The 26,807-nt window shown below is 47.4% G+C and overlaps 1 protein-coding gene across 1 annotated transcript in view; it reads left to right on the forward strand.

Moving 5' to 3' along the window:
* TRMT2A (tRNA methyltransferase 2A) overlaps positions 1-26,807 on the forward strand; it is a 68,878-nt gene that overhangs the window by 26,278 nt on the left and 15,793 nt on the right. Inside the window, exons 4-10 of the mRNA XM_075320949.1 lie at positions 12,961-13,142; positions 14,016-14,130; positions 14,232-14,347; positions 18,433-18,544; positions 19,862-19,984; positions 22,155-22,230; positions 22,560-22,676. Of these exons, the coding sequence (XP_075177064.1) occupies positions 12,961-13,142; positions 14,016-14,130; positions 14,232-14,347; positions 18,433-18,544; positions 19,862-19,984; positions 22,155-22,230; positions 22,560-22,676 (841 nt within the window). The remainder of the gene's footprint in view (positions 1-12,960; positions 13,143-14,015; positions 14,131-14,231; positions 14,348-18,432; positions 18,545-19,861; positions 19,985-22,154; positions 22,231-22,559; positions 22,677-26,807) is intronic.

The raw sequence follows: 26,807 nt of genomic DNA on the forward strand, positions 1-26,807 counted from the left end.
CAAATACCATAGCCATCCGCAGAGCTCTCTGGCTCCGACAATGGCGAGCGGACTCTGCCTCCAAGAAGTCTCTCACGGGCCTTCCCTTTTTTCCAGACCGATGGTTTGGTGAACGTCTGGACAAGCTCATTTCTGACGCCACGGGAGGAAAGAGTAACTCCCTCCCCCAGCTGAAGTCCAGGACGACCTTCACCAGACGTCCACAGTCCTCGTTCCGCTCCTTCGGAACTCATTGGTTGGTCTACATCCCGTGCTGTCCCCGCCACCAGCCGCGGACTATGCAGGGACTGACCTTCTCAGCGCTCCCCGAAACCCACTTCGTCATGGCAGCCTAGACCGAAACAGTCCAGGACTAGGGAGACTCATCCACGATGTTTTTCCCCCCTCATGACTCCTTCGGCGCCCTGGAAGACACACTCATTGTAGGAGGTCGACTGCGACTCTTTCAACACATCTGGGCTGCCGCCTCAGACGACAAATGGGTGCGAGACCTTGTGTCTTCCGGTTACCAGGACCCGACCCCCGAGTCGGTTCTTTCTCTCAAACCCCCCAAAGACTCGAAAACGACGCAAAGCTTTTTCTTTGTCGCTCCATTGGGAGACCCAGACAATTGGGTGTATAGCTTCTGCCTCCGGAGGCCACACAAAGTATTACACTTTAAAAAGTGTAACCCCTCCCCTCTGCCTATACACCCTCCCGTGCATCACGGGCTCCTCAGTTTTATGCTTTGTGTGGAAGGAGGCACACATCCACTCATGCATTCTCATATTAGTTATATCGGTTGGAAGAAAAGTGGGCCCCCACGGGGCCCCCGGCATGTTCCCTTCTCACCCCACTACGTCGGCGGTGCTGTTAAGGTTGAGGTACCCATTGCGGGTACAAAGGCCGGAGCCTCATGCCGTTTTCCTTCACCATCCCTTAGTGGCTCTGGGAGAAGTGGGATCCTGACCGGTCATCCATTTACTGGGACCGTGCTCCCTCCGCAGCCCCTGTGGGAATCTGCCGGACAGGAGTCTAGTCATCCTCAGGGACCGGGCCCTGCATCGATAAGGTACTCTGTGTCCCCATGGGGGCTGTGCATGGAGCGCCTTCTTCCCGGACGCTGCAGCAGCTGCTGATTTGTGAAGACCGGCGGACGTCCGCGCCGACCGCGCCTGCTTGTCGGCCGCAGTCTTAAATTTAGTCCCCGGCTTCATTGCGGCCTAGTAGCAAAACTCCCGCCCCCGGACCTGCCTGTCAGGGGTAAGGGCGGGACTGCCGACCTGACGTCGGATGTGAGGGCCGGAACATCCTGGATGTCTCCTCCCCCCTCGCTGATCACTGTGGGGACCCCAGATTCCCGCACTTTTTCTAGCGCCGCCCACGGCTCCACTCCTCCCCAGAGAGCTCCGGCAGCCATTTTTTTGGCATTCTGCCGGTGGAGGATTACCAGGAAAGAGCTCTGCAACTCTGGGAGGCCTAAGGCAGGGAATCTGGAGGACACACACTTCGCTTTTTAGCGGTCGGTAAGCCACACCGGTCACCCGGTGCTGGTCTCTTAGGGTGCCGGAATAGATACGTATTATATATATGTATATACTTCTGTTCGGTCGGGCTATATACCCTTTCCCATATACCCTCAGTGATCACTCTCCTAGGAGACAACAGCATGTCGTCCACAAGGAGCAAGGGTGCTAAGGCACAGGGTTTTTTTGCGACCTGTACCTCTTGTGTGGCTATGTTACCTGCGGGTTCCACCTTCCCTCACTGTGAGCAATGCTCGACCCCTGTTTTGCTTGCTCAGCCGGAGCCTCGGTCACTAGTGGGCCCCTCGGCTCAGGTAGACCCCCCCTGCTCCCCCTGTCCAGGCTGCAGGGACAGAGTTTGCCGTTTTTGCTGAGAAACTCTCTGAGTCACTTTCACAATCCATGGCTCAGTCTATGGACAAATGGTCTGCCAAGCTGCTAGAAGCTTTGCAGTCCAGACCGGTCCTTACACAGGCCCCGGGCCCTGTTGGATCGTCGCCTCCAGGCCCCTCTCGGTCCGCGCCGCAGCGCGCTCCCAGGGGGGGCCCTAGGTCTCACGTGGAGGACTCCTGCCCGGACCACAGTCCCAGACCGGCTAAGCGGGCTCGCTGGGAATCTTCCCCGACTTCTTCACGCTGCTCGGGTTCCCAGCTTGAGGACTCTCTGGAGGACGAGGCGGACGTCGCAGCTCAGGGCTCTGACCCTGACGTTGCTCTCAATCTTGATACACCTGAAGGGGATGCCTTAGTAAATGACCTTATCTCGTCCATCAACCAGGTGTTAGATCTATCTCCCCCGCCTCCACCTGTAGAGGAGTCGACTTCTCAGCAGGAGAAACACCAGTTTCGGTTCCCTAAACGTACACGGAGTGGGTTTTTCGATCACTCTAACTTCAGAGATGCTGTCCAGAAGCCCAGAGCGGTTCCGGACAAGCGCTTTACTAAGCGCCTTACTGACACACGTTACCCCTTCCCCTCTGACGTAGTTAAGGGTTGGGCTCAATGTCCCAAGGTGGATCCTCCAGTCTCTAGATTGGCGGCTAGATCTGTGGTATCGGTTGCAGATGGCTCATCGCTAAAAGATGCCACTGACAGGCAGATAGAGCTCCTGGTAATATCCATCTATGAAGCCACGGGCGCGTCTTTTGCCCCGGCTTTTGCAGCCGTGTGGGCACTCCAAGCTATCTCCGCTTGTCTGGCTGAGATTAATGCGGTCACACGTAATTCTGCTCCGCAGGTTGCGTCTTTGACTTCTCAGGCGTCAGCCTTTTCTTCCTACGCCATGAACGCAGTCCTAGACTCTGCTAGCCGTACAGCGGTGGCATCCGCTAATTCTGTGGCAGTCCGCAGGGCCATGTGGCTGCGCGAATGGAAGGCAGACTCGGCTTCCAAGAGGTTCTTAACTGGTTTGCCGTTTTCTGGCGACCGATTGTTTGGCGAACGATTGGATGAGATTATTAAGGAATCCAAGGGAAAGGACTCCTCCTTACCCCAATCCAAACCTAAGAGACCTCAGCAACGGAAAATACAATTGAGGTTTCGGTCCTTTCGTCCCTCCGCCAAGCCCCAATCCTCCTCGTCCAGCAGGCCGGAGAAAGGCCAGAGGAACTCCTACGCGTGGCGGGCTAAGTCACGCCCCCAAAAAGCCGCCGGAGGCAATGCCTCCAAGGCGGCCTCTTCATGACTCTCGGCATCCCCGAACCGCATCCTCGGTCGGTGGCAGGCTCTTCCGCTTTTGCGACGCCTGGTGGCCACATGTTCAAGACCGATGGGTGAGAGACATTCTGTCTCACGGTTACAGGATAGAGTTCAGCTCTCGTCCTCCGACTCGTTTCTTCAGAACCTCTCCGCCCCCCGATCGGGCCGACGCACTTTTTCAGGCTGTGGACGCTCTGAAGACAGAAGGAGTTGTGATCCCTTTTCCCCCTCAGGAACATGGTCGCGGCTTTTACTCCAACTTGTTCGTGGTGCCAAAGAAGGACGGTTCATTCCGTCCCGTTCTGGACCTCAAACTACTCAACAGACATGTGAGCACCAGACGGTTTCGGATGGAATCTCTCCGCTCGGTCATCGCATCGATGTCACAAGGAGACTTCCTAGCATCGATCGACATCAAGGATGCTTATCTCCATGTGCCGATCTCACCCGAACATCAACGCTTCTTGCGTTTCGCCATCGGGGACGAACACCTTCAGTTCGTGGCATTGCCTTTCGGCCTAGCGACAGCCCCACGGGTGTTCACCAAGGTCATGGCATCCGTTGTGGCGGTCCTACACTCTCGGGGCCACTCGGTGATTCCCTACTTAGACGATCTCCTAGTCAGGGCACCTTCTCAGGCGGCGTGTCAAAACAGCCTTACCGTAGCTCTGGCGACTCTCCAGCAGTTCGGGTGGATCATCAACTTCCCAAAATCCAAGTTGACACCGACCCAATCACTGACTTACTTCGGGATGGAGTTTCATACACAGTCAGCGGTAGTCAAGCTACCGCTGGACAAACAGCTTTCTCTGCAGGCAGGGGTGCAATCACTTCTTCGGGGTCAGTCACACCCCTTAAGGCGCCTCATGCACTTCCTGGGGAAGATGGTGGCAGCGATGGAGGCAGTGCCCTTCGCGCAATTCCATCTGCGGCCACTCCAGTGGGACATTCTCCGCAAATGGGACAGGAGGTCGACTTCCCTCGACAGGAACGTCTCGCTTTCCCTTGCAACCAAGACGTCTCTTCAGTGGTGGCTCCTTCCCAATTCTCTATCGCAGGGAAAATCCTTCCTACCCCCAACCTGGGCTGTGGTCACCACGGACGCGAGCCTGTCAGGGTGGGGAGCGGTGTTCCTCCACCACAGAGCTCAGGGAACCTGGACTCCGGTAGAGTCATCCCTTCAGATCAATATTCTGGAGATAAGGGCAGTGTATCTAGCCCTATTGGCTTTTCATCGGTGGCTGGAGGGCAGGCAGATCCGTATCCAGTCGGACAACGCCACTGCCGTCGCATACATCAACCACCAAGGCGGCACTCGCAGTCGTCAAGCCTTCCAGGAAGTCAGACGGATTCTGCAGTGGGTGGAAGCCACAGCCTCCACCATCTCCGCAGTTCACATCCCGGGCGTAGAAAACTGGGAAGCAGATTTTCTCAGTCGTCAGGGCATGTACGTGGGGGAATGTTCTCTTCACCCAGACGTGTTTCGAGAGATCTGTCGCCGCTGGGGAACGCCGGACGTCGATCTTATGGCGTCACGGCACAACCACAAAGTCCCGGCATTCATGGCCCGGTCTCAGGATCACAGAGCTCTGGCGGCGGACGCATTAGTTCAGGATTGGTCGCAGTTTCGACTGCCTTATGTATTTCCTCCTCTGGCGATGCTGCCCAGAGTGTTGCGCAAGATCAGGTCCGACTGCCGTCGCGCCATTCTCGTCGCTCCAGATTGGCCGAGGCGGTCGTGGTACCCGGATCTGTGGCATCTCACGGTGGGTCCAGACCGCCCAGACTTGCTGTCACAAGGGCCGTTTTTCCATCTGAATTCTGCGGCCCTCAACCTGACTGTGTGGCCATTGAGTCCTGGCTCCTAGCGTCTTCAGGGTTATCTCAGGATGTCATTGCCACCATGAGACAGGCCAGGAAACCAACGTCCGCCAAGATCTATTACAGGTCTTGGAGGATTTTCTTATCCTGGTGTTCTGATAATGGTTTTACTCCCTGGTCTTTTGCCTTACCCACTTTTCTTTCATTCCTTCAATCCGGAATGGACAAGGGTTTGTCAGTCGGTTCTCTCAAGGGACAAGTATCGGCGCTATCCGTATTTTTTCAAAAGCGTCTGGCCAGGCTTCCGCAGGTCCGCACGTTCCTGCAGGGAGTTTGCCACATAGTCCCACCTTACAAGCGTCCGCTGGAACCCTGGGACCTTAACAGGGTGCTAACGGCTCTTCAGAAACCACCTTTCGAGCCGCTGCGGGATGTCTCTTTATCACGTCTTTCGCAGAAGGTGGCATTTCTAGTGGCAGTTACATCACTACGTAGAGTGTCGGAGCTGGCAGCTCTGTCATGCAAAGCCCCCTTCCTGGTTTTTCACCAGGATAAGGTGGTTCTGCGTCCTGTTCCGGAATTTCTCCCTAAGGTGGTATCTCCTTTTCATCTCAATCAGGATATCTCCTTGCCTTCATTTTACCCTAATCCAATTCACCAATGTGAAAAGGATTTGCACTCATTAGATCTAGTGAGAGCACTCCGGTTCTACGTGTCTCGCACGGCGCCCCTGCGGCGTTCAGATGCGCTCTTTGTCCTTGTCGCTGGCCAGCGTAAGGGTTCGCAGGCTTCCAAGTCAACCTTGGCTCGGTGGATCAAGGAACCGATTCTTGAAGCCTACCGTTCTTCTGGGTTTCCGCTTCCTTCGGGGCTGAAAGCCCATTCTACCAGAGTCGTGGGTGCGTCCTGGGCATTGCGGCACAGGGCTACGGCTCAGCAGGTGTGTCAGGCAGCTACGTGGTCTAGTCTGCACACTTTCACGAAACACTATCAGGTGCATACCTATGCTTCGGCAGACGCCAGTCTAGGTAGGCGAGTCCTTCAGGCGGCGTTTGCCCACCTGTAAGAGGGGGTCGTTTCGGCTCTTTTTATCGAGGTATTCTTTTACCCACCCAGGGACTGCTTTTGGACGTCCCAATTGTCTGGGTCTCCCAATGGAGCGACAAAGAAGAAGGGAATTTTGTTTACTTACCGTAAATTCCTTTTCTTCTAGCTCCTATTGGGAGACCCAGCACCCGCCCCTGTGCCCTTCGGGCTGGTTGTTCTTTTGTGTACACATGTTGTTCATGTTGAATTGTTCTTTTGGTTCATGGTTTTCAGTTCTCCGAACATCCTTCGGATTGAATTTACCTTAGACCAATTTATAAGTTTCCTCCTTCCTGCTTTTGCACCAAAACTGAGGAGCCCGTGATGCACGGGAGGGTGTATAGGCAGAGGGGAGGGGTTACACTTTTTAAAGTGTAATACTTTGTGTGGCCTCCGGAGGCAGAAGCTATACACCCAATTGTCTGGGTCTCCCAATAGGAGCTAGAAGAAAAGGAATTTACGGTAAGTAAACAAAATTCCCTTCTTTCTCAGCAATCCACTCGCTCCAAAGAGCAGGAGTGATAATACCTCTCCTGGACGACGAGAAGTTCAGGGGTTTTTATTCCAACCTCTTTGTGGCCCCCAAAAAGGATGGGTCAGTTGGACCCATCCTGGACCTCAAACACCTGAACAAACATGTGCACGTATGGAGATTCAGAATGGAGTCCCTAAGGTCCATTATTGCATCCATGGTTGAAGGGGAATTCCTCGCCTTAGACATCAAGGACGCGTACCTGCACATACCCATCACCCCAGATCACCAAAAGTTCCTTCGCTTTGCACTTCAGGACTCCCACTTTCAATTCGCTGCTCTACACTTCGGCCTTGCCACTGCACCAAGGGTCTTTACCAAAGTCATGGCGGCCGCCATGAGCGTCCTTCACGCCAGGGGAGTAGTCGTTCTCCCTTACTTGGACGACCTCCTCATCAAGGCCCCCTCCTTCTGCTACTGCTCAACCAGCGTACAGATCACTGTGGACACCCTATCCCACTTAGGGTGGCTAGTGAATCTGGACAAATCATCCCCGATCCCATCACGATCCACCACCTTCCTGGGCATGTCCCTGGACACCCGTCGGGGCTTGATCCTTCTCCCTCAGGACAAGGCGATCGCTCTTCAATGAGCGGTACGCTGCCTTCTACGTCCTCCGTCTCGCTCCATTCGATTCAGCATGAAAGTGCTCTGCAGGATGGTGGCGGCTATGGAAGCAGTACCCTTTGCTCAACTGCACCTCCGCTCACTGCAGCTAGCCCTTCTAGCAGCCTGGGACAAGAGCCCCTTCTCCCCGGACAGACCTCTTCACCTGACACCTTCAGTCAGGTACGCACTCCGCTGGTGGCTTCGGTTTTCATCCCTATCGAAGGGGAGATCTTTTCTCCCAGTGAACTGGCTGGTCCTGACCACAGATGACAGCCTCCTAGGCTGGGGAGCAGTGTACCGACACCACAGTGCTCAAGGACGTTGGACGCCCCAGGAGTCTTCCCTACCCATAAACATCCTGGAAATCTGCGCTATCTTCCTCGCGCTCAGGGCGTTCTGCCCTCTGCTAGCGGGTCATCAGATTCGAGTCCAATCGGAAAATGCGACAGCTGTAGCCTACATCAATCGGCAGGGGGACACCTGCAGCAAGGCAGCTTATCTCGAGGCCCACAGGATCCTCAGCTGGACGGAATCGACAGGGTCAGTGATATCAGCGGTACACATACCAGGAGTAGAGAACTGGGCAGCAGACTTCTAAGTCGCCAAGGCCTGGCCACCGGAGAGTGGTCTCTCCACCCAGAAGTGTTCCTACACATCTGCACTCGCTGGGGTACACCAGACGTGGATCTAATGGCCTCAAGGTTGAACGCAAAGGTACCCGCGTTCATAGCCAGGTCACGCAATCCGAAGTCCATCGGTGAAGATGCTCTAGTCTGCTCCTGGCTCCACTTCCGCCTGCCTTACATATTTTCACCTCTACCTCTGCTGCCGCGGGTAATCAGGAAAATCAAGGCAGAGGGAGTCCCGGTGATACTGATAGCACCGGACTGGCCCAGGCGTGCCTGGTACGCCGAATTAGTATAAATGTTCGTAGACGTACCGTGGTGCCTTCCAGACATCCCAGACTTGCTGACCCAAGGGCCTATTTCCCATCAGAACTCCAGAGCCCTGAAGCTGACGGCATGGCCATGGAGACCTGGGTATTAACAAGAGCAGGATTCTCCCCCGCGGTTATCTCCACCATGATCAGCGCCCGAAAACCTGCTTCATCCCGCATTTACCACCGTATGTGGAAAATCTTCCTTTCATGGTGCAGGGAAACTAACGTCCAGCCTCTGCCTCTGGCCATCCCCAGAATTCTCGATTTTTCTGCAGGTCGGCTCTCAGTTCCCTTAAAGGGCAGGTCTTAGCGCTCTCAATCTTCTACCAATGCCGCCTGGCTCAAAAACCGCAGGTCAAGACCTTCATCCAGGGCGTTTTCCCATCTAGTTCCCCCGTACAAATGGCCGCTGGACCCATGGGACCTCAATCTCGTTCTGGACGGTCTACAGAGGGCCCCCTTTGAACCTCTCAAGGAATCCTCCCTTGCTCTTCTGTCCTGGAAGGTAACGTTCCTGGTGGCAATTACGTCCATCAGACGGGTTTCAGAGCTAGCAGCACTCTTTTGCCGCGAGTTTTTTTTCTGATTTTTTTTCACCAGGACAAGGTGGTTCTGCTCCCCCTTCCGGATTTTCTTCCAAAGGTTCTTACCCCGTTTCATTTGAACGCCTTCCTTTTGTCCACACCCAGTTCATAGGATGGAAAGGTCTCTGCATTCGTTAGACCTCGTTAGAGCTCTCAGATATTACATATCCAGGACAGCCCCCTTTAGGAAAACGGACTCTTTGTTCGTCATTCCTGAGGGGCCTAAGAAGGGACAGGCAGCTTTAAAGGCGACTCTGGCTCAATGGATTCGCTCTGCGATCCAGGAAGTCTACCGCTTGCAACTCAAGCCCATTCCTAGTTGGCTGCGGGCTCATTCCACGCGATCAGTTGGCGCTTTTTGGGCCATTTGGCATCAGGCTTCAGTGGAACAGGTGTGTAAGGCTGCGACCTGGTCTAGCCTACATACGTTTTCAAAGCATTACAGAGTCCATACCCAGGTTTCAGCTGAGGCAAATCTGGGTAGGACAATTCTGCAAACGGCAGTAGAGCACCTTCTCTCAGTAGGTGCTTCAGGCTGTCTGGGACTGGTTCCTAGTCCTTGGGTTGTGTTGTCTTGTTTTTATTTTTCCCACCCATGGACTGCTTTAGGACGTCCCATGGTCCTGTGTCCCCCAATGAGGCGTCAGAGAAAAAGGAATTTTTGTGTACTCACCGTAAAATCGGTTTCTCTTAGCCATCATTGGGGGACACATCACCCACCCTGTTGCCCTGTTGGGCCTTGGTTCTCTCAGTGCCTTATTTTGTCATGACTCTCTTTTTTCTCATGTTCCTCTGTTGAGGTAAGTTTTTACTGGCTTTTTCTCCTACTGCTTGTGTACTAAAACTGAGCTTGCCTGGCCCGGCCAGGGGGTGTATACTGGAGACGAGGAGCTATGCTTTTGCATCTACTTAGTGTCCTCCTATGGATAGGCAGCATAACACCCATGGTCCTGTGTCCCCCAATGATGGCTGTTATGCTGCCTATCCATAGGAGGACACTAAGTAGATGCAAAAGCATAGCTCCTCGTCTGCAGTATACACTCCCTGGCCGGGCCAGGCAAGCTCCGTTTTAGTACACAAGCAGTAGGAGAAAAAGCCAGTAAAAACTTACCTCAACAGAGAAACATGAGATAAAAAAGTTTTATGTTACCGTATCTTTCTTGTGAAAACACTTTGAATTGACAACTATTCGTGGAAAATTAGTGTAGGCACACATGCAGTTCTGATGCAATTTTTGGAGCCAAGAACAGATGTAAATATGAATGGAATAAAAGGGATGTGTTTATACGTACGTGTGTGTGTATGTATGTGTATATACATAGTGTGTGTGTGTGTGTGTGTATATATGTATGTATGTATGTATGTATGTATGTATATATATATATATATATATATATATATATATATATATATATATATATATATATATATATATATATATATATATATATATAATATATATATAAAAATACACTGTGTGTGTATGTATATATGCATGCGTGTGTGTATGTATATATATATATTATATATTGCATTGATTTAGTAGATCTAACAAGCTTGATTGCACATGGACTATCATATCGAGGACTGGAAATGCTGGATGGGACAAGGATTAGTGGAGATGTAAATGCTGGATGGTGCAGGTAATACAGACAGGCACCTTGGGATATCATGGTGGAATGTGAGGACAGCACCTTAGTATAGTAGAAACAAGTAGGTTGGCTGTTGCTGAGCATTGTGTAGGGACAGCAACGTGGAAGTCAGCTGACTGGTGCTTTGGAATAACAGAACTGAGTGTGCAGACAGCACCCAGGAACATCAAGGCTGAGTCGTCGTTCAGGTACCTTGGTGTAGCAGAGCCAAATGTGGTGACAGCTCTCAGGAACTGTAGCTTAGTTGGCTATCAGGCACCCTGAAGTAGCAGTGCCCAATGTGGGAACAGCAAAGATGAGTTGGCAATTGGGTGCCTTGGACTTTTAGAGCGGAGTGCGCAGACAGCACACAGAAACAGCAGAGGAGTGAGTGTCAAGTTGTACACTTATAATTAGATGTAGAAGAACCAAAACAGATCTGGGTAGGTAACATGGGCAGCACCAGGACTGCATGTGAAAGCAGTGTGTATTCCTAGCTGAATACTCAGGCGCCACAGGACTGTCTGAGCAGGCATTGAAGCCTATACAGATGACGTCAGGGTGCCCGCTGGGTTAACATTGTGACCTTATGTTAAAAAGGGGAGATGTGCGGTTCAGCACTGGAACTAGGACTGGTAGGTTTCACTCCTTCCTGCTTTTGGCTCAATAAACTGCACTTCAAACCCTACATTATTGTCTCCAGTATAATCTGCTCTTACAGGTAATTATATATATATTTGCCTTATTCTGTCTGTCTTGCTCCAAAATTGTGTCACGTGACAGTGTCACCGTAAGTGTCATAAAAGTGACAACTGTCCGATTGGCCGCTGGGCTCGGCCTTGCCCCGCCCACCCCCCACATGGATTGGCCGCTCGCTTCGGCCTGGCCCCGCCCCCCGCATGGATTAGCCGCTCTGGGCTCGGCCTGGCTCCACCCCCCCACAGATTTGCCGCTCGCCTCGGCCTGGCCCCACCCCCCACATGGATTAGCCGCTCGCCCCGGACCGCCGCATGCATCGCCCGCTCCAGCGTACACCGGCTCCCGGTACACATGTGCAGGGAGCCAGCATACGCTGACGCCTCGCCCGCTCAGCCCCGCTCCAGCGTACACCGGCTCCCGGTACACATGTGCAGGGAGCCGGCATACGCTGCGGTCAATAATTAAGTGTCATGCAGCAGTGAAAGAGTTAAAGACACTGCAAGACACTTCATTATAGGCAGCGGGCACCCCCAGAAGAGAGAAGACAGAAGAAAGAAGACCCCGCAGTCATACTCACCAGACGCCGACCGGGAGCAGGTGAGCGCATCAAGGTCCTGCAGCGGCGGAACACACACACACACACACACACACACACACACACACACACACACACACACACACACACACACACACGATCACACTCTCTCACACACACCTCACACACACATCAGATCACATCCACACACAACAACATCCAGTGATATCGCTTACTTCTCGCTAGCGATACTGTGCGTGCAGTGACCTTCCAGGACCTGCCGGAGGATCACATGGCCGGAAGCATGCGGTATCTCCGGATGTTGTGAGTGTGTGAGCGTGTATGTGCGATATCGTCAGTGTGTGTGTGCGTGTATGCGATCGGGTGTGTGCGTGTATGCGATCGGGTGTGTGCGTGTGTTCTGATGTGTGAGTGTATGCGATCGGATCTGTGAGTGTCGGCAGAGGAGCACGGCGTGCAGCGCAGCTGCTGGGACCGCCCACCGGAGGGCACAGGGAGAAGTGGGGTGTGAGTGTATGCGATCAGATGTGTGCGTGTATACTGTCTGATGTGTGACTGTGGAGCACGATGGGGAGTGCGCAGCATGGGGGATGGAGCACGATGGGGGGTGCGCAGCATGGGGGATGGAGCACGATGGGGGGTGCGCAGCATGGGGGATGGAGCACAATGGGGGTGCACACCTCCCCCCAAAACACACACATAGCGCCACACGCGCACCGCACAACACAACACACCACACACACACTGGGAACCACAAACACCGCCCTACACAGACAACGCCACACACACACAACACCCAACACACAAACACCGCGGCATACACAAATATACGCAAACGCAGCGCAACACACACACTGCACGAAACACACACACGCACTCCACACCCACACAAACCGCGCAACACACACAGCACCACACACACACAGCGCTCCACAAACAACGCAACACACCCAACACAACACACATACAACACCGCTCTCACACACACACCCCCACCCAGACAACACCCAGAACATTTACAGTGCCCTACACAAACACTGGCAACTACACACAACAACATCGATATATATAACAAAAAACATACATTAACTACACAATAAATTCTAGAATACCCGATGTGTTAGAATCGGGCCACCTTCTAGTGTCAGTCATAAAACTACTAAAATTCTTGCCCTTTGAGTGCAGTTCTTTATTCCTTGCATCCGCAATACATCCACAAAGATGTGAGCGTCAGCTCTGCTGCATGTATTTCTATAGCACTTTGTTGTCCTATTCATAGACTGCTCTGTATCTCTCTCAGACGGAGTATAGGAATAAGTGTGAGTTTCTGATCGGTGCCGGTGCCAGTAATGAAGACAAGACTGTGGGATTCCGATTGGGAAAGTACAAAGGAGGAACGTGCGCTGTTGTGGAGCCCTTTGATACTGTTCACATTCCCAGTATCACCAAGAAGGTTGTCAAGGCTTTTCAGGAATATATTAGGTACCATGAACATTTTAAAATAATAAAATCCTTTTAAAAGAAATCGCTAATATTTGATTTCCTTCCAACATTTTAGTTCAGTTGGAGCCTATCAGCACAATACAACTGGCGAAACCAAGCACAGCACCTTGTAGAAGACCTAGCCCTAATAAAAAATTGTGCCTTTTGTGTCCAGATCCATTGCTGGGTTTGCCAGTAATCGTTAGAATATACTAAAGAGGTGCAGGAATTAGAGTAGGGCAGTGATGAATGCTAAACCATGAGGTTGTATGGTGCACTGGGCCGAAGAGTGAAGTGCACTGGTGACTGTACAGCAATCAGGGAGACAGTGCAAGAATTGGGCCTTATCTATGATGGAAATGGTGTAAAAAGGAGGAACTGCTCACCTGAAAAAGTGTTGACAGTCACAACTCCTGAAGAAATATGAAACAGCTGCTCCGCAGTGAAATAAATGCTGAACATCTGGAGAAAAAGGGGTTAATCCACGCTGCCCTAGGAACGGAGACTAAGAAGAACAGATCCCGGATAGTGATTTATTGTCACCGTGTTTCGGGGTAAATAATTTTGTGCTGACAAGGCTCCTTTTCAAAGTTGTCTTCCACAAAAAAAAAAAAACAACAAATTTCAAGTGCAATTTAGAACTGATCTGTATGAGCTCGACCTATCTGCCAGTAGTGTTATGATAGAAATGAACACAACTGATGACAAAGCTGTGCACGATATGCATCAGTCTGACATCCACAGCCATACAGAATATAAAGAAATGCCACCAGACCTAAAAAGTGTTTCCATTAAAGTAAAACCTCTTTTTGTACAATGGGTGTCGCCATATGTTGAAGCATTGATTAAGCTGTGTATATCTGTCCACTGCAGGGCCTCACCCTATGTAGGCTACAGCCCAGAGTCGTATGAAGGCCACTGGAAGCAGCTCACTGTAAGGAGCAGCAGAAAAGGGCACGTTATGGCAATAGTGTATTTTCATCCACAGGTATACAATTTTTGATTTATTTTTTTTTTTATTTGTTTTTTGTGCTGCTACATTTATTTTTGTTTTTGTCTTCTTATTTATAAATAATAACTTCTCCGCAGAAACTGAGCAAGGAAGATCTGACAGAGCTAAAGTCTTCTCTGGCAGAATTTTTCACAGAGGGGCCAGGAAAAGATAGTGGGGTCACCTCACTTTATTTTGTGGAGGAAGGTCAGAGGTGTGTTATTTCTAATACATACATTGTCTATATTTATGGTTTCTATTCTGTTCAGTGTTAGTTGATTTTACTGTTCACTTGGCAAAAGATTACAAATTGTCAGTCAACATTCATTGCAATGACCATGATAAAGCAAACTGGGAGGTCAGCAAATATAACCAAATCTCACCATGACTGAGCCTGCACTTTTAACCCCTAAAGGCCCATTTACACGCAACGACATCACTAACGTGATGTCGTTGGGGTCACGGAATTCATGACGCACATCCGGCCTCATTAGCGACGTCATTGCAAATAACACCTATGAGCGAGTGTTAACGATCAAAAATCCTCACTTAATCGTTGACACGTCGTTCATTTTCATAATGTCGTTGTGGATGCAGGTTTTTCATCGTTCCTGAGGCAGCACACGTCGGTACGTGTGACACCCCAGGAACAACGAACAACACCGTCCCTGCGTCTTCTGGCAACGAGGTGGGCGTGTCTTTCTTTCGGCTGCTCTCCGCCCCATCGCTTTTATTGGACGCCTGCCGTGTGACGCCGCATGAACTGCCCCCTTAGAAAAGAGGCAGTTCGCCGGCGACGTCGCTAGGCAGGTAAGTATGTGTGACGGGGACTAACGTTATTGTGCGCCACAGACAGCGATTGGCCCGTGACGTACAAACGACTGGAGCGGTTGCGATCGGCAGCGACATCGCTAGCGATGTCGCTGTGTGTAAATGGGCCTTAAGTGGTGGAGCCAATTTTGACCTTAAAGGGAACCTGTCAGGTCCTGTATGCACACAGAACTAAGAGCAGTTCTGGGTGCATATTTCTAATCCCTGCCTAACCGTCCCTGTATACACTAGCATAGATAAAGGGATCTTTAGAAAACTTATTTCCAAAGATCCTTTTATAATATGCTAATAAGGCCAGCGACTAGTCGCAAGGGCATTAGTTCCCTTGACTAGTTGGCCCCCTTAGCATGTTAGTACACCCCTGTGGGCCTGCTAACATGCTAATGAATGCTGTATTTCTGCTCAGTGCACATGATTAGAACGTCCCCTGACTCCCAGTCATGCGCAGTACACCAGTTTGAAGCCGAGACGCGTACACCTGGCTTCATAGTACGCTTGACCGGAAATCCGGGACTTCTAGTCATGCGCAAGGAGTCGAAATCCAGCGTCAGGCATGGTGGCAGCAGACAGCGGTGAGTTCGACCATGCCTCTGACGCTGCACATTCATTAGCATGTTAGCATGCCCACAGGGCCGTGCTTACATTCTAAGGGGGCCGACTAGCCAAGGGAAGTGACACCCTTATGACTACTCCACACGCTCATTTTTATAAGATAAAAGATATTTAGAAATACTTTTTCTGAAGATCTCTTTATCTATGCTACTATAGGCTGGGACAATTAGGCAGGGATTAGCAATATGCACCCAGAACCACTCTTGGTTCTGGGTGCATACTAAACCTGACAGGTTCCTTTTAATGACTGGCCCAAATGTTTAAAATCTGACTAGTGTCTTGTTGTGGTAACAACTCTGGAACACTTTAATAAATCCCAGAGATTCTGACATTGTCGGGGGTTGTTTTTTTTTTTTTGTTTTTTCTTCTGTGACACTTTGTTAGTGGTACATTTTGGACTGTTTTTTTTTTTTTTTTTAGGCCTTTTTCTTTGTGAAAATATCAGTTTTTGGCAAATATTTTGAAAAATTTGCAACTTTTTAGCTTTTCTTCTTTTTTTTTTTTTTTTTTAATATCCTTAAAACCAGTTAGTCATGCTGTACAAAATTAGCAATAAATAACATTTCCCATATGTCTACTTTACATCTGCATCTTTTTTGAAAAGTCATTTTATTTTGTTAGAAATTGCTGCTAAAGTTTTATCTTTTCTATTTTTTTTCAAGAAATTTATAAAACCTGTTTCTTTAGGGACGTGTTCAGACTCAAATGGACTTTGAAGGTCTTATATATTGGAAATTCCTGAAAAGTATTACCATTTTAAAAACCGCACCCCTCAAATACTTCATAACTGCTTTCAGGAAAAAATTTTAACTCTTCAGATGCTACATAGGAATTAATGAGCATTTGCTTGTTTTTTGCTGTTGCTTTTTGCATGGTTTGGTTTTATGCAAATCCATGCTTTTAAAATGCTGCCTTCACAGTCCCAGCAAAGCCTATGACATTCCAGAAATCTCATTCGCGCACACACACAAAACTTGTTTTTTTTCCTTGACTGAAATTTCATCCTCCTTGGTTTTTACTGTGTTTTTGAAAGAAGCAGCATGTCAATTCTTTCACCGTTTTTGCTGTGGTTTTGATGCATTTTTTTCACCCATACAAAGCAATAAGGAAGTGCAAAACCGCAGGAAAACAAAAACGCCCAAAACCACAGATTATTTCCGGCCAATAGATGAGGTTTTGCTACAGCTTTACTGCGGAAAAAAATGCTGCAAAAACGCCCTGTGTGAGCATGGCCTAACAAGGAACAGCGCGACAAAAAGGACCCCATTATTTGTTACCCAGTTTGTTCTGGGTAATGAATTTGTTTTTGCATTTCCATATTTTAAGGCTGCGTGCCCACAATTAGTGTTTGCAGCGTTTTGGACACAGAATGCTTCAGCTGCGTCCAAAACGCTGCATTGTACAGTACAAGCACAGTGGATGGGATTTCTAAAAATCCTGTGCCTACTGTGCTTGTTTTTTCCACAGCAAGCACTGACCTGCGGAGCGTCTTTCCAGACTGCAGCATGTCAATTATTTGCTGTGTATTCGCATGTGTCCTCTGTAGGGAGAACAAGCGAGCGACCGCAGCGCACCTAACCCTGATCGTGGGTACAAGCAGCTGCGTTCTCCTGCGGAGGAGACTCGTGGACCCACAGGTCAGGACCTGCTGCGTCCAGAAAGCAGGGAGTCCAGATCGTGGGCACATAGCCTAAGAGCTTTAACTTTTGCTAAATCAGCCATATTAGGGCTTATTTTTTTGCGGTACAGTTTGGTGTTTTCATTTATACCATTTTTTTTTTTATTTTGTTTTTACATATCAACTTTTTATTAACTTTGTGTGTCAATATGATAAAAAAGAACCATTTTTAGCGTGTACTTAGTTGTTTGGGTTTTTTTTGTACGATGTTCGTTGTACAGAATAAATAACATTTATAGATTTGACAGTTTTATAGATCTGGTTGTCCTGCATGCAGCGATATCAGCTATATATACTTTTTTTTTTTTTTTTTAACACATGCTGCATTTTTAGTGGCAAAACGGGTCTTCATGCTTTTGTGTGCACTTCTTTTACATATTATTTTTTTTTCCCACTTCGTCCCACTGTAGGACGTGAATATTTTTTCCTTTTGATCACTGCTCTCAGTGAGAGAGCATGTTTAAACTCTGCTTATAGCAGGATCTGACTGGCCACCTTACCTTGGGGACATAAGATGACCTCAGAGTACCACGGCAATGATTGACACTTGCTCTTATGATCTCGGGTTCCGATTTTGTCAAAGGAGGTCTTTTAACGCCTCTTAAACCTGGGATATACTGCTGTCGCAATAGCGGTATTTAAGGGGTTAATCGTCCCCGATCGGTTACAAATGGTTATATATACAGCTGTCACTTATTTCTCAGCGCCATTAAAAGGCAGCACTGAGTAATAAGACCTCTGAATGAACGTTGTTAGAAGGTGTATCGTCGTCATTAAGACGTTAATAAACTTGTTCTGATAAGGCTAAACCCTGTAAAAATGCCCTTTAAATCTTTGAAGAGCGCTATATTTGTTATACATGTACAGTAATATTTAGCCCTAATGCATGCCTTGAGGTGTAGGATAAAATAAATAAAAAAAAAAAATGCTACTCTCCGACCGGTACCATTTATGTGATTCATAGCACTGTGATATGACTGCCAGTGGATACAATGCTGACGTCGCAGAAACCGCTCCAGTTCGGGAGATAATTGTAGGAATATGTTGTTTATGATGCATCTTGGGGTGACGCAGAAGGAGTTGTCAAGTAGTGGACAACCCCTTTTAACTGATTGTGGTTCTTCAGTCAATGAAACAAGAGCAATAAATTGTATTCATTCTTAATGTACTTCTTGCAGAAAATCGCCAAACTTGGAAGATTTACCTGTGGAGCACGTGTCCGGAGAGCTTTACATTTTTGAAGAACTGCTGGGCCTAACCTTTCGGATTTCACCCCATGCTTTCTTTCAGGTAGAAAAGAATGGCGTATACATCTCATACTGATCAGGAGTGACACTAATCATGACATAAGAGGGAGTACAAACAAAAACTAAGCATGCTGCCCATAGCATTCTACATGTCAAGGTCTTATATAATTTTTTTTTTCTCTGAAAAATGGGCTAGGGCTTATTTTCAGGGGATGTCTTATTTTTTTTCTATGTACAACAATCCACATTTATTCTTAAACAAAAAAATCATTTATTCAAATAGTCACATTCTTGAACATCAACATAACTCTCAAGACCCTGTGTGTAACACGTGTTCTTTCCTCTCCTTTTCTCTCCTTTCCTTTCATCTCCTTTCCTCCCCTTCCCCTCCCCCTCCCCTTCCCCTCCCCCTCCCCTCCCCCTTTCCTCCCCTCCCCCTTTCCTCCCCTCCCCCTTTCCTCCCCTCCCCTTTCCTCCCCTCCCCCTTTCCTCCCCTCCCCCTTTCCTCCCCTCCCCCTTTCCTCCCCTCCCCCTTTCCTCCCCCTCCCCCTTTCCTCCCCCTCCCCCTTTCCTCCCCCTCCCCCTTTCCTCCCCCTCCCCCTTTCCTCCCCCTCCCCTCCCCCTTTCCTCCCCCTCCCCTCCCCCTTTCCTCCCCCTCCCCTCCCCCTCCCCTCCCCCTTTCCTCCCCCTCCCCTCCCCTCCCCCTCCCCTCCCCCTTTCCTCCCCCTCCCTTCCCCCTCCCCTCCCATCCCCTCCCCCTCCCCCTCCCCTCCTCCTCCCCTCCTCTCCCCCTCCCCTACCCTCCCCTTCCCCTCCCCTACCCTCCCCTTCCCCTCCCCTTCCCCTTTCCTTTCCCTTCCCCTTTCCCTCCCCTATGGCTGTCATGCATACTAGCCTGTCTCCTGTTCAGTTCTTTTACATTTGTGCAAATCAGGGACCGTTGGTCACATGACTGTGAACACATCAAAGGTCCTTAAACAATCTGAACCTCAATATACAACTGCTGGGCTCCCTAAGAGAGTGGGGCCCTGAGATAATGTGAAGTTTGACTCCCCCCTAAAACCAACCCTGTCTGTAACTAGGGCTTATTTTTTGAGTAGGGCTTATATTTCAAGCATATTCCATAAATACTGTAAAATCATGTTAGGGCTTATTTTCAGGGAAACACAGTGGTTTTTACTATACCAAACGGCTACAGAAAATTAAGAGCTGAAATATCATCATGCATTTTATTAAAGCTCTTCCATTGTTTTCTGAAAGCTACTTTTAGATTTCCTATTCCTCATAGTTTCCTATTTTAACGACGCAGGAAGGCACAAGTCCATCAGGTTAATTTATCAACTTATGAATATATCCACAGGTTAACACACTTGCAGCAGAAGTTTTGTATTCAGCCATTGCAGACTGGGCTCAGCTGGACCAGAACAGTACTGTATTGGATGTTTGCTGTGGCACAGGAACAATTGGAATCTCCTTAGCAAAGGTAAGTTACCTATATATTATATAATGTTATCTGTTATATTATATAATGAGCCTCATTTAGAGACCGTCTTTCTATATACCTATCCATCCTACTAGAGCATATAAATGCCGCAGAGGCAGGTATCATACTAGCGAAACCTCAATCAGCCAGAGCGATAGTAGGGAGTCACTAATAAAGAATAAGTCTCCCTTCTGCAGCAGCTTCCTTTATTGAGAACAGTTGTTATTGGGGATATGTCCAGAAACCACACAGGCCAGGTTTGCTTCATTTTAAAGGGGTTCTCCATTAATGAAAATAAATATAAATTAATTAGTAAGTATATTTCTAGTTACCTATAATTAGTCAGTCACACTTGTTATGTGGAGGGAGCTACTCACTAATATATTAAAATGACAATCTTGTTATGCTGACCAAATCCTATCCTAGCATGTGAGCATATGCAGTAGGAAGCTCGTCCCCCTCTCCATGTGGGTATCCTGATCCAATACTGGAGATACCATGGTGTCTTTCTGAATGCATCGGTTGAGACCTTAAGATAGATGAACAGTTTGAGGTGCAGATCACAGCGTCTACTGCACATGGTCACAGGTGCCTGTCCTATATACATGCTAGGATTCTAGGACGGGTCAATATTACAAAATGGTGGCCATGTTACCACTTTATAGTGTTTATCTCCCTAGACACAATGCGTGGGATTTGCTCATTTGTGGTATTTTTTTTTTTTTTTCTAATTCTGGAGAACTGCTTTTTAAAAGGGGGTTCAAATAATAAAATAAAGCCCCTTTTAAAAAGCACTAGTAAAACCTAAATATTCCATAATACATATTTTTTTTTATACCCTCACTCCCAATTTAAAAAAAAAAAAATGTGGCAGCTGATTTCATCTTCAGTTACTTATAATCTCTCTCTTTTCATTCATTGTTCCCCCAAAGGGATATCTGAGGGCGCATATCCTTTCTAATTAGCTGTAATGAAGAAACTTGAGGTATCCCACCCCATTCCTCCTACAGTATCACAGAATCAAGTAGTTCATGCTGTTTCTCATTTTCAAATGGACACTGCTCCCAGATCTTGTTCCTGGAATATAAAGTCATACGAATGATAATATCCTGGGTTTTATTACCAAGTTCTGGGCTTTAGCCGCTACAAGTGTTTAAAGGGAACCTGTCAGGTGCAATATGCACCCAGAACCATGAGCAGTTCTGGGTGCATAGTGCTATTCCCTGCCTAACCGTTCCAGCATCTAGTAGTATAGATAAAGAGATCTTTAGAAAAAGTATTTCTAAAGCTCCTTCATTATATGCTAATGAGGCCAGCAACTTATCGCCTTGGCTAGTTGTCCCCCTTAGCACGTAAGCACACCCCTGTGGGCGTGCTAGCATGCTAATGAATGCGCATTGTCAGTGGCACGGTCATGCTCACCTCTGCTGCCACCTCACCTGACGCTGGATTTAGTCTCTGTGCGCATGATCCCCACACTTCCGGTCATGTGCACTATGAAGCCGGGTGTACGCATCTCGGCTTCAAACTGGTGTAGTGCCGGGGACTTTTGATCATTTGCACTGACCCTAGCCTCGGTGTCTGAGGCGGTGCAATGGAAACAGGTATGCCCGTCACTGCTGATGATAACGCTGGGCAGTTGGCATTGAATAGTATGTTAGCACGCCCCTGTGGGCGTGCTACCATGCTAAAAGGGCAGAATAAGCGCCAGAACTAAGACCCTTGTGACTAGTCCCCGCGCTCATTAGCATATCATAAAGAATCTTTAAAAATACTTTTTCTAAAGATCTCTTTATCTAGGCTACCAGATCTTAGGACAGTTAGGCAGGGAGTAGCAATAGACACCCAGAACTGCTTGTGGTTCTGGGTGCATATTGCACCTGACAAATTCCCTTTAAAGTCATGACATACATCACTGGCAATAAAGGGGTAAAAAGACTTGATGATAATGGTAAAAGAGTGAATAAAGCAAACCATAAACTGACAGTGCAATATGTTGGATCGGCTCTTCCTTATTAACCAGTCTTTTCTTTTATGAAATGAGGAATATATGGTGAACGGTCTATGGATTGGGAGAACTTACTCTGAAATGTTGCACGAACCATAAATTGTTTTGAAGGTTTTTGGGTTAAATGGCATTAATGTTTGGTGTTTTTCTCACCTGCTAAAGAAAGTGAAGAAGGTTGTGGGAATTGAATTGTGTCAGGAAGCCATTTCAGATGCCAAAGCTAATGCCAAGATCAATGGTGAGTGCCCTTCCAAATGCTGTAATATAAACTCTATTAACAATTAAGACATAGCAAAAATATGTAAGTTTAAAGTAATTAAATCGTTAAAGAAATCATTTATTTACTTAAAGATTTATTATTTCAGTGAAAAGAAGCTGAATAAGGCCATGTGCAAACGTTGCGCTTTTTTGATGCATTTTTGTGGTGCAGTTTTGGTACAGAAATGCACGTCCTAAATGAGTAACTTTAAATTTACTGTCAGTTCTTAGTCCCATTGTAAAAAAAAAAAAAAAATGTTCTCCAACAACCACTTTGAGTGAAATTTGTCTGTTATTACTTTCATGCAGATCTGAACAATGTTGAATTTAGATGTGGCAAGGCTGAAGACATCTTCCCTAACCTTATAAACTCTTACACTGCCCAGAGTCCTGTGGCCATAGTTGACCCACCACGGGCCGGACTTCGTAAGTATAAGTTTGCTCAATTTCTCATCAAAAGTGATCTACACAGTGTATTTCTCATGTTTTTTAGATATCGAAGTGTATATGATTATAGGCTGTAAAATGCATTGTACTTACTGTTATTAGTATTAGTTAATGTTGCCAGAGAATATAATAGTAAAAACAATATTAGAAAAGCTGAGCACTAGTGTAAAAACATTTGAAGAGGGTTTGGGGGGCAGTTATTGCCCCGATCATCTGCTATCATTGTGCAAGATGGCAAAAGAATCATCACCTTCTGGTATAACAGAAATAGTTTCTTAAAAATCTAAATTTTATTTCACCCACATTATATTGTGCTGCTGATCATGTAGGGTCCGGCCACAATTAAGGAAAAAGGAAGAATCCTGAGATGTGCTACTTTAATGATATATTATAATGATATTATATTTGTTTTGGATCCCTGATTTTATAAATGTTGAATATATATGTTTATATATTATATGTTTAGATTTTACTAAATACAGTGGAACCTTGGATTATGAGCATAATTCGTTTTGTGAGTGTGCACGTAAACCAAGTTAATCGTATAGCGAAGCAAATTTTCCCATAGGAAATAATTGAAAGTCTGACAATTCGTTCCACAACTTGTAGCAATGTCCCATCCTGATCCCCCATTGTGCCATTGTACACACTATATGTATACACACACAAAAAACATTATACTCACCTATCCTCCATTCCCTCGGCGGTCTCTTTCCTGGTTCTAGCAGTCCACAGGCATGTGGATCCTGTAACTATCGTAGCGGATGCAGGGGCTGCCGCTGTCAGCGCTTCAGCAGCTGACATCATACACATGCGCAGTGTGCTGCCTTTTGAGAATACAGTGAAGAGAGAGCTGACACTGCTCAGCACCACCATCTGAAATTAAGCAAAGACAGCAGCAGCCCCTGCAGTGGCTGTGATCGTTATCGGATCCACGTGCCTGCAGGCCACAAGAAGCAGCCAGAGCGGGTCACAGCGCCAGTGAAAGTACGGACCCGGAAGTTTGTGCGGTGAGTATTTGCTCGTATAGCAGATTACTCGCACACTGGGTTACTCGTAATCCGAGGTTCCACTGTATAATGTATTCGGGGATTAAAGGTTTATCTCCTCTTGTTGCTCCCCAGCATTTTTACTTCCTGCTTGATTGAAAGTGTGGACAAGTGGTATCATCATGTCACTAGCCCAAACTGCAATCTCCCAATGTGCCAGTTGAGGAGCTTTGCCTCTGCAGCAATAGATCAGTATAGGAGCCGTGAATCTGGCTACATTCAGTGATCCAGCCAGCTTCAGAAAACTGTCCTCCTTCCCAAGACTGGTAGGCTGAAACAATATACGATAACCTAGATAAACAGCTGCCAACAAGAATAAAAGGCCCTCTGTTCTTGAGACTGGAGATTTTTAATGAGAAGTAAATTGCAAGTTGTATTTTAATAAAAGCACTTTTGCAATTTCACCCAATAAAAAACTTGAGAATAACCCTTTAAATGTATCTCCTTCATTAGATACAGCGAAGCTATATGTGTTACTAAATATTAAATAGTTGGATTCTTTTTGGATCATTATTTTATGGTATTTGTCACGGACAGGCCCTTCCCTCTCTCCATGACTTGGGTGTAACTATAAAGGGTCCATTAGGGCTGGGTTCCACAATATTCCTGCTCCTTTCTGGGTCCATGCATGGGAAAGGGGCTTCATTGCACATCCACACCGCCACTGAACCCCTTCTACCATCCAATATGAAATATGAAAACTGTTACAGTGGCAATAATACCGTCCTGTCTCCTATCACGTTGTGTCCATCAGTTAGATCGTAATCCTATATACAGAGCTTCCTGTAGGCTCTAAAGGCCCCGTCACACGCAACGACATATCTAACGATATATCGCCGGGGGTCACGGATTCCGTGACGCACATCCGGCATCGTTAGTGACGTCGTTGAGTGTGACACCAACGAGCGACCGTTAACTATGGAAAATACTCACTAAATCGTCCATCGTTGACACGTTGTTCATTTTCAAAAAATCGTTGATTGTTGAGGTCACAGGTTGTTCGTCGTTCCCGAGGCAGCACACATCGCTACTTGTGACACCGCGGGAAGGATGAACTACAGCTTGCCTGCGGCCGCCGGCAATGAGGAAGGAAGGAGGTGGGCGGGATGGTACGGCCGCTCATCTCCTCCCCTCCGCTTCTATTGGGCGGCCGCTTAGTGACGCCGCACGAACCGCCCCCTTCAGGAAGGAGGAGGTTCGCCGGCCACAGCGATGTCACTAGGCAGGTAAGTCCCATGTGACGGCTCCGTACGATATTGTGCGCCACGGGCAGTAATTTGCCCGTGACGCACAAACGACGGGGGCGGGTACGCTCGGCAGCGACATCGCTAGCGATATCGCTGCGTGTGACGGGGCCTTTATAGTCATATATCTGAGATGTAGATGAAACTGGAAGTGTTTGTACTCCAAGTAAAGATTGTGTCTTGCCTTCTCTTATTATGGTAGTTGTAGAGAGAGAACTCCTTTGAAGGGTCCTCACAACATATTTCCTAATCATACGCACTTGTACACCGCACTCCTAGTCATAGCACGATTATTTCCACTGGATTGAATTCTGAATTTCCATTGTAAAGGTCTGTGTGTAAGATGTCAGAGCTTGAAGTCTTGGGTAATTGTGTTATCACAAATCCGTATGAGACAGACACAGTTTATTAGAAATTTGTGAGTCAGTGGATGATATGGGGATCTGGAAACGACCAATATTTCTATACAAGTCAATACTCCTACATTACAGTGACCTAGCTCCACTACAGTATTCATCCCAAGATTATTTTTTCTCTGCTAATGTGGGATTGGAAGCCAGGATATTTATATTCTGAAATATTAAGAAAGCATTTTTTTGTGACTAAAGGCAGGCCAAATATGCCTCTTTACTGCATCATTGCACACTTCTTGGCATGAGGCCTTATGATTCCTACAAGATTGAGGTTTAACCCCTTCACCCCTGGGTGATTTTCCGGTTTTCCTTTTTGTTTTTTATCCCTCCCCTTTCTTCCGAGAGCCGTAACTTTTTTATTTTGTCCATCAATCTTGCCATTTTACGGCTTATTTTTTTGTGGAAGAAGTTCTATTTTTGAATGAAACCATTAGCTTTACCATATAGTGTACTGGTGAACAGCAAAAAAAATTCCAAGTAAGAAAAAATTGCGACTACCTGATAGTTTTGGGATATTATATTCACCGTGTTCACTATATGGTAAAACTGATGTTCCCATGCCTCAGGTCAGTACGAGTTCGTAGACCCCAAACATGTTTAGTTTTACTTTTATCTAAGGGGTTTAAAAAAATTCACAAGTTTGTCCAAAAAAAGCGCACTTTTTGCGCCATTTTCACTATCTGTAGTGTTCTCATTTTTCGGGATCTATAGCTCAGTGACTGCTTAATTTGTGTCTCGAGCTTACGTTTTTAATGGTACCATTTTTGCGCAGATGCTACATTTTGATCGCCTGTTATTGCATCTTGTGCAAAATTTGCGGCAACCAAAAAACTTAATTTTGGTGTTTGGATTTTTTTGACGCTACGCTGTTTACCAATCAGATTAATTTACTTTATATTTTAATTGGGTGTTTCTGAACGTGGCAATACCAAATGTGTGTGTATTTTTTTTTCTTTTCAACCCTTTAATTTTCAATGGGGTAAATGGGGGGTGATTTTGAACTTTTTAGGTTTTTTTAAAAATTTTTTTTTTTTTTTTACTTTCTATTTTTTTTATTTTACTAGTCCCCCTAAGGGACTATAAGGATCAGCAGTCTAATCACTTGTTCATTTCTGGAGATCACAGCTGCACAGCTGAGATCTGCAGGAAAGCTGCTCTCAGCTCACACACATGACAGTCTGCCGGGTGTCAGAGGAAGTGACTCATGACAGCTACAGGAGTCATCATATGACCCTGTGCTACCATAACAACCATCAGATCGATGTGATCACGTCACGTGACTTCCGAAGGCGCCGGGTAAGTGCTTACCGCGGCGCACTGTTTCGACTCACTGTCACATTTTGACAGCGAGATGCAGGGGGTTAACAGGCGCGAGTGGGTCCCGGATCCACTCTTCACTCGTAC

This window comes from Anomaloglossus baeobatrachus, chromosome 1 (assembly GCF_048569485.1).
Source record: "Anomaloglossus baeobatrachus isolate aAnoBae1 chromosome 1, aAnoBae1.hap1, whole genome shotgun sequence".
In the NCBI taxonomy this organism is placed as follows: Eukaryota; Metazoa; Chordata; class Amphibia; order Anura; family Aromobatidae; genus Anomaloglossus; species Anomaloglossus baeobatrachus.